The sequence below is a fragment of the Rhipicephalus sanguineus genome, chromosome 3 (genome assembly GCF_013339695.2).
Source record: "Rhipicephalus sanguineus isolate Rsan-2018 chromosome 3, BIME_Rsan_1.4, whole genome shotgun sequence".
NCBI classification, from domain to species: Eukaryota; Metazoa; Arthropoda; class Arachnida; order Ixodida; family Ixodidae; genus Rhipicephalus; species Rhipicephalus sanguineus.
The window spans coordinates 129,405,234-129,421,064 of NC_051178.1; the positions used below are offsets into that span (position 1 = coordinate 129,405,234).

General features: G+C 45.6%; 1 protein-coding gene across 1 annotated transcript in view; it reads left to right on the plus strand.

The window, feature by feature from the left end:
• The window catches only part of LOC119387124 (uncharacterized), a 58,044-nt gene extending 44,999 nt beyond the window's left edge, over positions 1-13,045 (plus strand). Inside the window, exon 10 of the mRNA XM_049414130.1 lies at positions 12,974-13,045. Within this exon, the coding sequence (XP_049270087.1) occupies positions 12,974-12,991 (18 nt within the window). The 3' untranslated portion in view covers positions 12,992-13,045. The remainder of the gene's footprint in view (positions 1-12,973) is intronic.
• Positions 13,046-15,831: the final 2,786 nt, after the last annotated feature.

Genomic DNA, 15,831 nt, shown 5'->3' on the forward strand with positions numbered 1-15,831 from the left:
GAACCCGGTACACATTAAGTCGCGTTAACTGGCTTCTTCAAATAAACATTGATTCGTGGCTTACTAGGCATGCAATTCCCCCAGTATAAATTAGTACCAACTGCCGACAAGTTTATTTCGAAAACGGCGGGCAAATATATTCAGAATACAACCGGCAGCGCGCAATTTCTTTCTAAGGTAAACATTGCTTCTTGACTTAGTACCATGGCAGTGCGCATCATGTGTCTCCTGTATATGCAGCGGCCCATTTATGCGTGGTAAGACGCAAACCAATGTTTAGCTTAGAAAGCAATTTCACGCTACTGCTTCTATTCTGGATACATTTACGTGCCGTTTTCAAAATAAACTTCTTGCAAGTTGGCGCTCGTTGTGTTCGCGGCTTCATGTCTCTTGTGTCGTCGTCTTTTTCGTGTCGTAGCATTCTTCAATAACTGTGTGCCAACAAGTCAAGACATAAGTTATACTGCAGCAAATGTTTTGGAGCGATAGTTCATTAAGTCATCGAAAGCAGGAAGGCCTAAAAAAGCCGCCTAGGTAGCGGACGGAATGAATTCGTGGTGGTGATTGTGGTGATTGTGCGAATGTTTCGTAGTCGATTATTTAAAGCCACAGAATGATCGTAACAGATCTCCCTGGTCACTGGTTGGCCGTTATATCTCTAAAAACAAAGAGCTGAACACACCAATAATTTATACTCTGGCCACATATTGCCGATAGAACGGTTAGGTTCATGTTTAATACGACAAGGAAGCCTTGCCCGGAAAGCTGGAGATTGCTTCCGATGGCAGTGGAATAGCCCACCATGATAACAATGGTACTTAATGAGTAATTCTACCATGGCGCAGGCCAATAAATGCCGCCTTTTCGAGAAATCTCTGATTGGAGGTATTCAGGTCACTTCGGTAAGTTCTGAGTTCTACGAAGCTAATTAAACGCATAGTTTTAAGACAACGCTGAAATACTCAAAACGTGTACGTTAAAACGCTAACTCCCAACCCAACTTTGTTGGCAGGCACTTTGATAATCCTTAACGCGGAATCTCTAGTGGGGCTTTGGGAAATCCTGAATGCAACTGTAATCCGCCAGCACGACAATTTTGCTCCGAAGGGCTGCATCGCCCGACAATTTAAGAACCGTTCCATTTGTGCCTTAAAAAAAAACGTAGGACGCTAAATCCTTTAGTTCAGTGTTTCCAAAGAGACGCACAGGACCGCTTGATCAATACACACGTGGTATTATCGACCAACTGTGACCGCACCGAGTGACAAAGAAAGCAATGCTTCGTTGACAAAAGAATACGCGGTATTGCGTGTATTTTTGTTCTCTGCGCCTAAGGACAAACACTGCAGAATCGCTATCCTCAAACAACTTGTTGGTTGTAGCCATGTTGCTTGCTAGGAGCAACGGTAATTGGAACACATACTTTCGTCATCCGAAAACAAATGTCGACAACTTGTGCGTCTATGTCAACACAGACTTCGAAGGGAATTCTCGGATCTCTGACGCAATTTTTGCTGTACGTTATTATATAGCAAACCGTGGCTGGACAGTCGGCTTGTTTTCGCTGTGAAAATCATCACACTGACTCTGTTAGTTCTACTTCGTACCCAGCAACGCGTTACTTATTTCAGTTCGCTACCGTTGCTTTTCGCAAGCTTCAGCCATCAAACGAACAACGACTTTTCTCTATCAATTTGTTCCACGAAATAACATGCAGTGAACCGGGAGGGTGGCGTACATTCTAATACAACAAAAGGCATCTTGGTCAAAATTTTTTATCATCGAAGGTTGTCTAAACTAAACCGATCTTCAGGATATTGAATCTCATTTATACATAGAAAAGCGAGTTTTAGAAACACGACAATATTTTTTTAGCGGAACTATTTCTTTAGCCGCAGTGGCAACCAACTGCCGCGTTGTCCTCCGGGCTCTCCTGACTTCTCAAGTTGTATTTGTTTGTAAATACCTTTGGGAACAGAATTGAAATTGCCAGTTATAGTCGATGAGCTAGTAAGAGTCTCCATTTTGTAAGACTTTACAAGATGTCATTGTTTTTTCAGTATTTAACGCAAAGTTACACTGGCGTGTCAGTAATTATCGTGCTTTAACAACGAAAACGCATTTCTTGATACAAGGTAGCAATTTCACCGACGGGCGACGCGTTGATTTGACAGTAATGACAAGGTGTTGCATTTCGCTTCGACTCCTCGGACAGTGTTTCTAAGAATACGCGGTTGAAAAATGTTGGTACTACGTAACATGCAGTATATTTATATTTACTGACACCGATAATAAATGGTTGCCAAATGCTTTTCAGACACTTCTTACCGAAAACCTCAAGGGCAGAGCTCACAGAACCAATCTTTCTTTAGTGTTTTATTTATTTATTTATTTATTTATTTATTTATTTATTTATTTATTTATTCATTGCCACCAACTGGCAAGCTTCTATAATATGTCAAGCATCAGCATTGACTGAAATTTTTTCTTACCGACATTTTAGCGTAAGACGTCGTTGTGAATGCGGGCTCAGTTTCTGTTATTTGCTCGTTATAACATATTCTTCAAAAAGTATTATAATGTCCCATGTTAGTCGGATATTGCTGAATGTTGACTTGGAGGCCGTGGCTCATAACATTTTGAGAGTCGTGGAGTTATCAAAATGTACGTATTGCAAATCTATAAGTTTCTTAATAAGTTCGATCTTGTTCGAATAAAGACGCGGAGATATAGGTTAAGCTCCGCTTAAAAGATAAGGAGTTGGGCGATTTTATGCGGTAATATAGGAGAACATGATTATTTACTAGTTGCTTAATCTTCTGTTTATTTGTTTAGACGTTACTAGCGCAAAAAGGATTGGCGTTATAGCATAACTGTACGTAATCATGAAGGCTCCTTGGCGCGGCAAGGCTAGTGCATGAACGAACGAAAAAAAATATAATCAGCGCAGCTCTGAGAGACTGTGTTCCACAGCTCTGCCCTTGAAGGTAAAATTTGGGCTATCTTTCGGGCCGAGGAAGCTGCCAGGACTCGAGAACTCCTGGCCGTCACCTAGGCGGGAAAATTTGCCCGTCCCAAAAACGCACAGGACCTTTTATTAAATTTCTTTGTACGTATGTCGCACTAAGTCGCGCAAGGCTCGGTCACAGCAGAGCAGGTGGGCACGTTTCGGCTTCTCTTGTTAACCATCTGTACCGAATGCTTGAGCGCTCCTTGAGCGCGTGCCGGTTCATAATGATGATACTTTTCTATCTACGACACACGGCAAAACTCGACGATAACAGCTCTGCTCTAAGAAGAAGCAGTACGCACACACCTAATGTGTGTGCGTGTGGGGGTACATCTTGTTCTCACTGTACGTTCATGTCAGTGCTACACACAGTTCATTAAGTAGCAGTATGAGATTCTTGAACCTTGAAAATAGACAGATTTAGTTGGGCGTCCGCAACAACGTACGGACTGTTATGAAGTGGGTAGGCCCTCGGGTGCGCAGCTCGAGATACGGGGGGTCGTGGTATCCCACCGCTGCCACCACTGTTACGAATGGGGGTTTCGTGTCGAGGAAAGCCGGGAGGCTGGCGAGCCGATGATGCCGGAGATCGGACTTATCGCTGAGGAGCAGAGCAAAGAGGCCAAACGTTTATAAAACTTATAACAACGTTTATAGCAGGTAATAGCAGGTTAATAGCAGGTTATCGCAGTTTATAGCAGGTTATAGCAGGACAGAGCCTGCCAGCACGACCAAGTCGGCTGGGGCGTCTCTCTAACAACGGACCAGGCCGGTCTTAAATAGGGGACCAGTCCATTGTTGACAGGGTGGCTCTTTGGTCCCAGGTGTTGACGTTCTTCTAGTCTCCTGACCATCCGCCGGCCGCAGGTGTTGACGTTCTTCTAGTCCCCTGACCATCCGCCGGTCGCAGGTGTGGAGCAGCCTTTCCATCGTCCTCAGGAATGCTGCTTTCCGTAGCAGGGTAGCTTCGAAGAACGACTGGCGTCAATCGACGTGGCTGGCTGAAACGACTGGATTTCAGACAATGCATGCAGGGCTAAGTCCCTGCTTCCAGGTGGCAGGTGCGGGCCCTTTTCTTGGTCGCAGGGTAGACGCTGACCTCGATGCCTTGGACTTCCAACGAAGTGCAGGTGTTTATTCGCCTCCCCGTTCGGTCAGGTGCTCTGGCACAACAGGACGCAGCCTGCCAGCCATTTCCTATGGCAGGCTGCGTCCGTACGTTGTTGCGGATGCTCAACTAAATCTGTCCAATAACACGCGAAGTTGTAACCATGAATCGGTCTTATCGCAGATATTGAACCTTTTTCGTTTTATGTGGCCTTCTTTCTTATGTTTTGACAGTTTCCAAAACGTTTATAATTCCTGACGCTGTAGTGTAGGGTAGCAGACCGGGCGCAACTTGGTTAACCTCCCTGTCTTTCCTTTGCATTTCTCTCTCTCTCTCTCTCTCTGGGCGAGAACCCCAGATGAAATCTTTGTGGTATCTTTTGAAGTGTTACGATAAGCAAGAATTCTTTAAAAGGACTCGCATTTATCGAGAATCGCAGCGCTGCTGTGCCTATTTGTTCCCTAGATGTTCTTGCTCCTGTTTTTCTGAGCTCCAATTTTTAGAAATACTGGGAAACATGTTTACGCCGGGCAAGCGTACAAATGCTCCTTTCAGTGTGGAGGCAACCCATTGGAAGTCCTTTCTAATGGTGTAGCAGAGCACGATCGCAGACACAAGAGCACCGTATGAACGTATGCTGCTGCTTTCAGATGGATAAATGCGAGCACTTGAGAGTGCTCGGAAAACGCAGGGCGCACGATGGTCTTGGAATAACCACATAGCATCGCTTCTAACGAAACTCCCGCATCATGTCATTTTTAAACCGTATCTTCGCGGCCAAACGCTGAGTACAAAATCAATTTGAAAGCATCACGCTGATAACGCTTGCCACGTTTCCATTTCATAGCATAGTCTTGAATTGAAGCACGTGCCGTCCTAAAGCTTGCATATCTTCCATTCTTTCACTATCCTTCGAGCGATGTCAGATTCCAAGCGGCGAGAGTGCTCGTGATGATTTCAAGTGCTCCCATGGATATTCCAGAATCAACATCGTACGACTATGGCCTCCGAGATCAGCTCCGGCAGCACGCCGTTGCTGGCTGCCGTTGCTCGCTGTAATAGCTAATCGCGGAGGCCCCGGTACGACCAATCCAGTGCAGCGGGTGGCAAACATCCATCATGTATTTGTCCAGTCGCGTGGGTAATGCAGCACGTAGTGAAGCGGGTAAAGCGAACCGTGGACGCATAGAGACGCGGCCCTGATTTTCAGGCCTTCTTTCCTGAATCTTTCATCTTCGCTTTACTTTTTTTCTTCGAAGGCAGAAAAGATACAGAGAAGAGGGAGGGGAGGCTGTACTGCCGATCGAAGCATGGACTGCAAACTGGCTCAAAGCAGCTATACGTTCAGGGATCCAAGGGCGAACGTAAAGAAAAAAAAATGGAGGAAACAGGGGATGTAGATGGAGGTGACGTAGGGCCCTAAACCTTCACAAATGGGCGCACCTTTTTCTTAACCAGCTAACACTTTCTTTCTTATAAAGAGCTGTTTTCGACTCGTTCATTTATAGCACCTTTACAAGATCCGTGTCCCCACTCTAAATGGAACCGATAAGCCGTCGCAGTTCCCGTGTTCCTTCTTATCCTCCTTTCTTTTCATGGAGGAAGGAGAAATTAGCCACGTTCTTCTCATTTGCGAAAGCTACTCTCACCTCGCACAATCGTTCAGTAGGAGGAGAAATAATTCCACGTTTACTAGCTACTAATCACCGCGCTTTGTGATGACTATTTTCCCTCGAGTTCGTGTAATGTTTAGCGCTCGGGCTGGTCTCGGCAGAGCAGTTTATTGTGCCTCTCTATTCCTAGCGGGCACTTTAGAAATGGATGGCAGTTAGACTGGGTCACGCTTCGAGCAAATAATTCTCGTTTTGCACTCTTCGCTGGAGCTTAACACAAAAAAATTTGCTTTCCATAGATATGTCCCACGGTAATCAACTCCGTAGCTACGTTTCAGACAACTGGCAAATACTAGAAGTTATAGCACACATTTTGCATACCTGGCGAAGAGCTTAGAGGGATCGCAGATGTGCGCAAGGAAGTGTGGCATTCTTCTAACTATTCTGTGAAAGACTTGATTAAGTGCCAGATGGTTAACTATGCTACGCCGAGAGAGATGCTCAGACGGAGCAATATCCGGCTGGTATGTCATACTTACCTCCGACTGTAGCAGCATTAGTACCGCTCTACCGCCACTACCGGCTTACATATTTATCTTCGTGAGTCGGTTTTTCATGCGCTCGACAAAACAACTCACGAACATTCGGTAGACGTAGTAATCAGGAATCAGGAAGTGTCTCTAAACAAAAGTTCAGAGTCATTTTAGAGACAATGCGTTCACTGTGCTCTATAGCAAAACGACTCAGGCCCAAAGTTTGTTTTTGTTTTATAGTTACCCACATATGGTAAGGTGGACTACGCTACAGCCAGCCGTCCCAATACATAGTTAAAATGTTTCGACGGCTTCTTTCCCCATAAATACACAAGGTCCCTTTTTGTTGTTCATTCGATTCAGTTGTCTCCTTAGTGACCTTTTTAAAAAAAAAAATCGCAGATGTAGAATTCTTGTTCAAGTGCATCGTAGATAACCTCCCAAGATACCCCTCGTGCAACCCTGCCTTTGCACTTAATGCGTTCTTTATTGAGGACGTGTACTTATAATAAATATTTAAAGGGACTGTCTACCGCTCGGAAAAATTTTTTTGGTTGTGGTGAAAATAAGATCGTTCGTCCACATCGGCGGCAACGAGCGCGCTTTCGTCCCATAAAAAAAAGAATTATAATTTTAATCTGATGTTGAAAACCGTGAAAGAATGACCGCTAGCGTCACCCAACAGCAAAGTGGTCGCAATTTCCGCATTCTATAGGTGTGACAAAATATCCACGCAGGTGGACTTATTTTGCTTAAAAACAAATATGTAGAACTTGAGGGTGTATTTTCCGCTCTTGAAACAACTTTCGATTGCGTCAAAAAGTAATTTTTGCTGTTTTTTTTTATCTCACGCGTCCAAAAGACGCCTGGCGGCGCTGCCGACGCCGCCGCTTTCGAGTTCGCCTGCTTCAACACTCCGTGCTGGTTGTACCGTTACGCTGCACTGTCGTTAGGATGTCTCGCGCGTGCTGCGCTGTGAAGGCATGCATTTATCATCGCTACATCAGTACAGGAGTTTCGTTACATCGTTTGCCTGCAACAGCATACGTGCTCTATTGCTGTGGGCATTGCAGTACAGCGTTTGCAACGACACCTGCGTGACAGGTTTGCATGAATTAGAACCCAGTCGTTCAGTGCCTACTTACCAGTCGACATTTCCAAGGCGCCCAGCTTGCCGTGACGAAGGCCTGTCAAAGTCTGGGTCATCGCTTGTGCTGGCGCTACTCGAAGAATCATCGCGGTCCGGTGCGTCGACGTAGGGGTCTAAGTTTTGTTCCCTCATGCGTTCCAAAATTCTCTTTTCTAATTCGCTTAGGTTTCCCAACGGCATGTCTCGTCCCTTGATACGGTCTGCTACAGCGCCAAAAGCGCTGTTTTGTTTTTTTCCGGGTCGACTTGGCTTGGATTGCGGCAGCAGTGCTAAAATGAACGCATAGACTGCAATCATAGCAAAACGAATGTTCTGTAATCGTATAATAAGGCTTCATTTAACCGATGGCGCGCTTAAAACTACTGTTACATTCATTGCATTAGTGTTCAGCGAAAATAAAGAAATCCTATAGAAATGACATGTGCTTTCGGTTTTAAGTTTTACCGGCACTACAATCGTCATCGCGTCCACCAACCAGTGTTGTGGGGCGTATTCACACCAATGGAAGAAGACCGAACGCAGATCGAAAAATTCTGTTTTAAGATTATCTACTCACTTTCCAGAGAAACCGCTGCAAAGTTGAACACTTCAGACGGTACGCTTTCTATCGCAATACAAAGCGGAAAAGCGATGAAGGACGGTAGACAGTCCCTTTAAGCAATTCACATCAGTCCCTGAATGATCATTTGCTATCGTTTTCGAACTACGTCTTACCGCGACAGCATTGGTTTCGCATGATTTGCTGAAACCATGTACTTTTTTTTTACCCACTATGCCGTTGTAGTCCGGTCACATCCTCACACTCACCTTCACCTTACCATAATAGATGGAAAGCATAGGCGCAAAACCGTTCGAGCAGGCTTTGACATCACGGCTTTTGCACTGCGGTCGTTCTCAACAATTTGGTGTCATTATTTTCTATTTTTGTTTCTTTTCCTTTCTTTCTCTCTGAGTTCATCGCCGTCTTCGCTATTGCGGCCACACTTTCGTCCATGTAGCGGGGTTCTCGCCAATGGATATACCCAGGCAGCACACAACGTCGGGCCGATATTGGTTTTACGGCGGCTGTGCGCGGCCCCACCTCGGGCCAGCGTTGCCAGCCTGCCGCCGATATCGGCGGTGCCGTTGACTGTCGCCGGCAAAATTGGGCCGATTTTGCCGCCTTCGAGCCGATGTTGGGCTTTCACCGGCAACATTGGACCAAGTTTCCCGGCGTTCTGCCGCCTTTCCGCCGATATCGGCTTAGCCGATTTCTTTCACCGGCAACATCGGGCCGAGTTTGCCGGCGTTTTGCTGTTCTTCCGCCGATATCGGCTTAGCCGATGGCTTTCACCGGCAACATTGGGCCGAGTTAGCCGCTGTTTTGCGTACTTTCGCCGACATCGGCCGCGCCGATGGTTTTCACCGGCAACATCGGGCCGAGCATGCCGTCATTCTGCCGTGCTTCAGCTGACATCGGCGGAGCCGATGGCTTATCGACGATGTTGGAACTTTCTTGTCTACCTTCAGACAGTTATGCATGCCCTGTTGAGAACGTCCTCCTGCGTCGCGGCGCTAAAAAAGTCCTCGTCACCGACAGAGGTACGGCTTTTACGGCAGAGCTAAAGCAAACCATCTTGAAATAGAGCCACACAAGTCACCGACGGACATCACCCGTAGGCGAATGGCCTCATCGAGCGGCTAAATGAAACCCTCGCCGACATGCTGGCAATGTACTGTACGTCGAACACATGACATGGGACGCCATAATATCTTCCGCACATAACCTGAAGTTAACAAGGCAGTGTAAGAAACGGCGCACATATCACGCCATTCAAAGTAGTTCACGGAGGTCCCTCAACGACGCTGGACGCCGTATTGCCGGCCGTCAGTGACGAGAATAACCTCGACGTTGCGCTCTACCTTCAGCCCGCCGAAGAAGCCCGGCTGCTCGCCCGCCTAGGATACAATCGTAATGCAATACAGCATTAGGCGCTTGAATATTTGTAGCTTAAGCTGCAGAATGCCGCTACATGAATTGCTGTACTAGCACAAATAACAAAGTTCAAATATTGTGCCGTGCTAATGCCGCACGTACGACTCGGGGCGCGAAGTATCGCCGACTGAATAGCTTGCATTCTCTTATTAGTTTCTGCTATGACAATGACTAACAACTATCACTAGCACAGTCACTTTTCTACCAAAAAAAGGTGGTCTTTAGAAGAATAACTGACTCAAATTAGATGGCCACTTCGTTGACCAGCTGTTCAACGCTATCAAAAAATGTTGAAACGTTATAACACATACCATTAACTTCATGGGCCAAATTCGAAGTACTTTTGTTTTGTAAATGTGTTTGCCACTGGTCGGCCGACTTGACTAATGTATCCAGCATCAAAATTCACCCAAACATTACCGCACGAATGCTTTTAGCGGAAGAAGTTTTATGTGAATACTAATATACTACACGGACAGTTTCCGATCTCTGTGTTTACACATATTTACTCACGCGCGTGTTTGGGTCAAGCGTAACAAGCGCATTTGCTTCAGTGATGTCACATAATTTTACTTTATGAAAATAGTAAAAAGCTCAGCAAGGCGTGTTGCTGAGCTAGTTGGTTCATTACTTGAGAAAAATAGGTATGGTGCAAAAAAGACCGGACGAAGTGAAGACACCTTTTGTCGTTTGAATGTTTCCAAATCAAGTAGCCCGCTGACCAACTTTAACGAACTGACAAACACGTGTTTGCCACGCGTTTGTCAGTTCGTATTTGCACTTCGTTGCCGTCCATTTCGTGGCATACATATCTTTTTCAAGTAAAAATCTCGCTCAACGATTGCTTCCCACGTGCTTTCAGAAGCAGTCGCATAAAATTATTATTCTTGCACGTGAAATACGATGAAAAAATGCGGCTCCAACGTGGTGTACGTTTTCATGTAGCGACATGTGGCAACAAGTGATGCATCGAAAATTCGACGAACGCCTTTCTCAAACGGCATGCCCATGGACATGCTGGGGGGATCACACACCATTGTGGTAGGCTGAGCCGTGCTTTCAAGAAGGGAGAATTCGACTTTTTTTTCGTCTTCTTCAACCTCTACTCCCCCCCCCCCACCCTCCCTCCCTTCCCCTCGTTCAGCGTCATTGTCGCGAAACTCGCTTGACCAGGCAGGGTTGGTGGCCGTCCCGACGGAGGGACAATCGTAGCTGCTGGAGCAGGTTTTTTTCACTCCGACCAGCAGAATTCTTCAAGAAGTGCGGTGTGTGGACATGTGTGGTGGAAAGTCAAAATCGTGCACGAGACGGATACGCGGCAGGATTCCGACATTGTTTTCGGCAGAGATCACCGCAGCGAGAAACCAGTGGCCCCCTGCTTCCATGTTGAACGCTCACCTCATATAAGGCCACGTGTTCACTACTGTTACGTGTCATCAGATTTTTGTTCTCTTCTTATCGCGTATTTTCTATTGACCATCGTGTTTTGTGTATTCTGATATGGTGCGCTTGCATTTTTTATTCGCTCGTGTTTTAGCGATCCAACGGGCACACGTGAGTGGTTTTTATGCACGATTCCTTTCTGTTACAATCTTACCTTTAGATTAGGAATGCGTGCGTGTCTACCTTGTTTAGATGTAGAGCTCATGGGATCTTGTGGTACCGCTCGCAATGTTTTTCGCGTCGCGTGCAGCAGTTTATCCATCTTTTTGGCCCTTAAGTTATCACTGAAAAATTGCAATTTTCGCTTATAGGATAACGCTAATTTAATTGCCAGTCATGTGTTGCGAATGCCTACCGTTCCTTGGTGAATTTAATAAAGGTGGGGGGGGGGTGCTCCTCTGCTCCTAATTAGCTCACGCGTTGCACAATCTTCTAGTCTAGTTGCCACTCTTAATCTCGCTTTTCCGGCAAGCCGCCTAACATTATCTTTCTTTTCTTCGGGTCCGTCTTTAATCCTACTTTAATGCTGCTTTCGTTTACATCTCCAGAATTTTTTTCGTGATTCGGCACCGTCGTTACTGAAAAGCGCGATATCGTCCGCAAAACGCAAGTAGCTAAGATATTCTTCGTTAATCCTTATTCCTATTTTTGCGCGTTCTAGTTCTTTCAATATTTAGAGTGAATGTACCGCGCATAACGTTGATGAGATTGTAACTCTTCGCATAGGCGTGCGTACAGTGGGACAGGGGGGCGGCAGGCCCCTGTAGTCACCTAAGAAGAGGTGGGCGCAAGGTCTGCCAAACACATTGACTTAATAGGGAGGGGGGGCGATTAACCTTCGCCCCCCCCCCCCCTATGAAGGGGAACCCTGCTCACGCCTATGATTTTGCACCTGACCCCATTCTCGATTTGGATTGTCCTGCTTTTTTTGAGGAATACGGTGGCTGTGGGGTTGTTTTAGGTGTTGGCTACAGTATCTATAGATGTTTAGATATTCCTTTATGGCATAATTATTCCGGAACTGCTGGCGTGTGCTCATACCTGTGAATAAATTTGTGTTTATCACCTTGCAAATGTGTTGCTCCTTAATTTCTCAGACGCATGCGTAGTTGGTGCAGCAGGCCTTTCATCAATTTAGTTGTGCTAGAGAAAATATTGACTTTCGCTCTCGGCCTTGCACGGTTCGATAGAATTGTAGGTGTAATCGCACACTAAGACATCAGTGGAGCAGTCGTTCTAATCAGGCAGCATTTTTCGAATATGGCATCAACGGTAGTCGATGAATGCCGTTGGGCCGCGAATAGTCTATTTTAGCGCTGCTGATTTACAGTACAGTAACCACAGTAATACCGAGCTGCCGTGGTCGGCACGCAGCCATTTTACTTTATGGCTCCGGGAGCATCGTTACAACGTATCCGAGATGAGAGGGGGGTTTTTAGATGCGCACTGTAGATCTTGCACTGTTATGTTATGATAACACGTGTATCAGCCTGCCTGATCAAGTTACTTTACGCATCGAGCAACTACCGCCGGTATCCCCATATAAACTAGGTGCAGACCACGATGGTACAGTACTACCGTACTTAACGCACAGTAAGCCACCACTGCTAAAACATAATAACGGGTGTAAACGGTCACGCCGGCGGCTACCCGACGTCGGCGGGGCCGACACCACGCCAGCATCGGCTAGCATACATAGGCCCAATGACGGCTGGCCATCATCGGCTGAATAACGGCAGGCACGTCTCGGACCGACGCTGGCTAGCCCACGTCGGCCCTAAGCCGGCAAGCCCGCATCGGCCCAACGGCGGCTAGCCCACGTCGGCCCGAAGCCGGCAATCCCGCATCGGCCCAACGACGGCTAGCCAACGTCGGGCCAATGCGGGTGAAAGTAGCGCGAGCGTGATTTGCCGACGTGGGGCCAATATTGCTGCCGTCATTTGCCGACGTTGGGCCAAGATCGGTCCAATGGCGGCGTGCTGCCTGGGTAGCTTAGAACTTTGTCGATTGCAGCAGTTTTCGCAAAATATAACACTAAGATTAATAAGTCATTGGACTATCCTTTAGTCTTGTTGTTAATAAAATCGCTTCAGACTAGTAAACTGTCCTCTGAGATGAGCTTTTCTTTTTCTTTTCGTTAGGTGATGAGGAAAAAGTAGTACAACATGGTCGAAGACATGAAAGGAAAAATACGAGTCTACTGTCGTGTGGAAACCTCTCACAAAAGGGATCAGCAGAACAAGGTACGCTTTTGAACGCAGTTTGGCTGTTAAATCTACATGCCTTTTTGCTTCGGAGGCCAGCGTTCACTCATTTGTCTGTCGAATTGATGTTCTTGTATTCTTCTGCTGGTTTTAAAGAATCTCAGCTCCATTAACTGACCTTATGCTTCAGCCAATCTGCAAATACGTGACCCTGACAAAGAATTCTCTACGAACCCAAGTGCACACGACCAAATCCATGTGAAGCGATGTCTTCCTAAAATAGTCTGTAGTTTATATCTCACATAAGTAGCAGCGATGTATACAATTTTTATACTTCATCTTACACAGCGCGAGCTTACGAAAATTTTGTTTGATGATATTCAGGAAAGAAAGGTGAGGGCAGCAGTATGCAACAATATGTAACATATGTAGCTTTATGTAAAGATTCTGTTTTTTCTTGTGTCCGAGTGGCACACATCAGTTCGGAAGGACTGGCCAAGGCTTAGCACACAAACGGTGACACATCTGAAATGGCTAAATAAAAAAATGACCCAAATCTATGTTAATATTATAGTGATATATTCCATAAGAATCCAATGTGCAATAAATATAACATGCATACCTCCCTTGCCACGATTTGTCAGCTGTGCTTCACGCTGGCAGCACTCTTATCAAAACCATGTACTGAAGCATCCCAGAAGCAGCCTTCACCCACAGCCTCACACGGTATTTAGAGCCCCAAGTGCGCTATAGAAAAGAGCCCTAAAACAAGAGCCGTAAAAAATCCAAGTTGCAGACCAACGCCAATATTTGTTGCGACTTTGAGCACATGTGCGCAACCTGGGCTGCTCGGAAATAATGGGGCGGTGTGCGTGAAATATGGGGCGAAGCTGCTGCTGTTAGACAACATGAAGAGGCTAAAAAGGTTTTTCTTTTCTTTTTTTTTTTTTGCTACCAATATCTGCTGGACTAAAAACACTTCTGTCATGATTCTGCTGAGCTAGAACTATAAGAGAACCTTAGAAGATTGAAGTAATGAAAGAAATAATTGAGTGAGTGAGTGAGTGAGTGAGTGATGTGAGTGAGTGAGTGAGTGAGTGAGTGAGTGAGTGAGTGAGTGAGTGAGTGAGTGAGTGAGTGAGTGAGTGAGTGAGTGAGTGAGTGAGTGAGTGAGTGAGTGAGTGAGTGAGTGAGTGAGTGAGTGAGTGAGTGAGTGAGTGAGTGAGTGAGTGGTGAGTGAGTGAGTGAGTGAGTGAGTGAGTGAGTGAGTGAGTGAGTGAGTGAGTGAGTGAGTGAGGAGTGAGTGAGTGAGTGAGTGAGTGAGTGAGTGAGTGAGTGAGTGAGTGAGTGAGTGAGTGAGTGAGTGAGTGAGTGAGTGAGTGAGTGAGTGAGTGAGTGAGTGAGTGAGTGAGTGAGCGTGAGTGAGTGAGTGAGTGAGTGAGTGAGTGAGTGAGTGAGTGAGGTGAGTGAGTGAGTGAGTGAGTGAGTGAGTGAGTGAGTGAGTGAGAGTGAGGAGTGAGTGAGTGAGTGAGTGGAGTGAGTGACAGAAAAAAACAATACGCGCATCATGTTGAATTGTCCTCGAGGCACGCCGAGTTGTAGAGCGACCTTAAGTGAGCTTGCTGACTTCCGTATTTCTCAAGTGCTATTGCGATGGCCTTTCAGGTTATGCAGAGTGTGATTGATGCCACGGACGACTACACACTGGTTGTGCACGCGCCGCGAGGTGACAAGGAGTTCACCTTCGACAGGGTGTTTATGCCGCACCATACGCAAGAAGACGTCTTTGGCGAAACAAACGTAAGATGAACTTTGTACTTCATTTTGAAGCAATATTCTACAAGTCCTTTACTTATTTCAAAAAACACGTGGCGTACTTCCTATTACTAAACTTAGTACCGAACAGGACATGTTCGTCACATAATGTAAACACTGAGCGAACGTTTTTGTTGGAGAAAATACTATGCCCATGGCCGTCTAGGATAAACCGAAAAGCAATGAGTGTGATCCAAAGTTGTGTTTTTTTGTTTTTTTTTTGTTTTGAAGACACCAATATGTGTGATGATTACGGAGCGGACTATATTGAAAATGTGTACAGCGACTGCATGTGCGCTCTCTTCAAACGAAAGTTTTTGAACTTACCAAATTTAGGACGGTATATATGTGTATATATATTATTTTCGTTTTTTTTAATCATAACCATGTGGAAAGGGGTAGCCGTCACCAAGCAATGGTGACAACTCATTCATTTATTTTTTATTTCAATAAAAAAGAAACACTCTTTATCGTTTTGTTATTGCTGTTCTTTTTTATCTGTATCTGTGATAGTATAGGTAATACTCTAATCAATTTTCAGAGCATAGCTATCGAGATGAAAGACGCGTCGAGCTCCCTTGATACAATCATCTTGAAGTAAAGTGTGAAAAAGCGGGTCACAGCTGGTCTTGCGCAAGGGTGCTTTGGATCCGTGTAAGTGCTAGATAGTAGCAGTCTAATGATAGATCTACCAACCGCCGAATATAAGCAAATGTATTTACACAAATAGACGTTTACTCAAAGATCTTTTTGGAGCAGTCTGCTGTGTGTTGGAGCATAAATATTAGCGCGAACTTCATAACCAGGTATAGGTATTTGGTTGTGACGTTCCCGCTAATATTTATGATCGTCATTCAATAAACATATTGAATCATAGGCAGCAGCGAAGGTAATGGAAGGATTCATCTCTGCTAATAGAAACACACACACCATATCTCATGTTCCTGTGCAAACAATTTGATGAAAGTGACCTCGTAAGA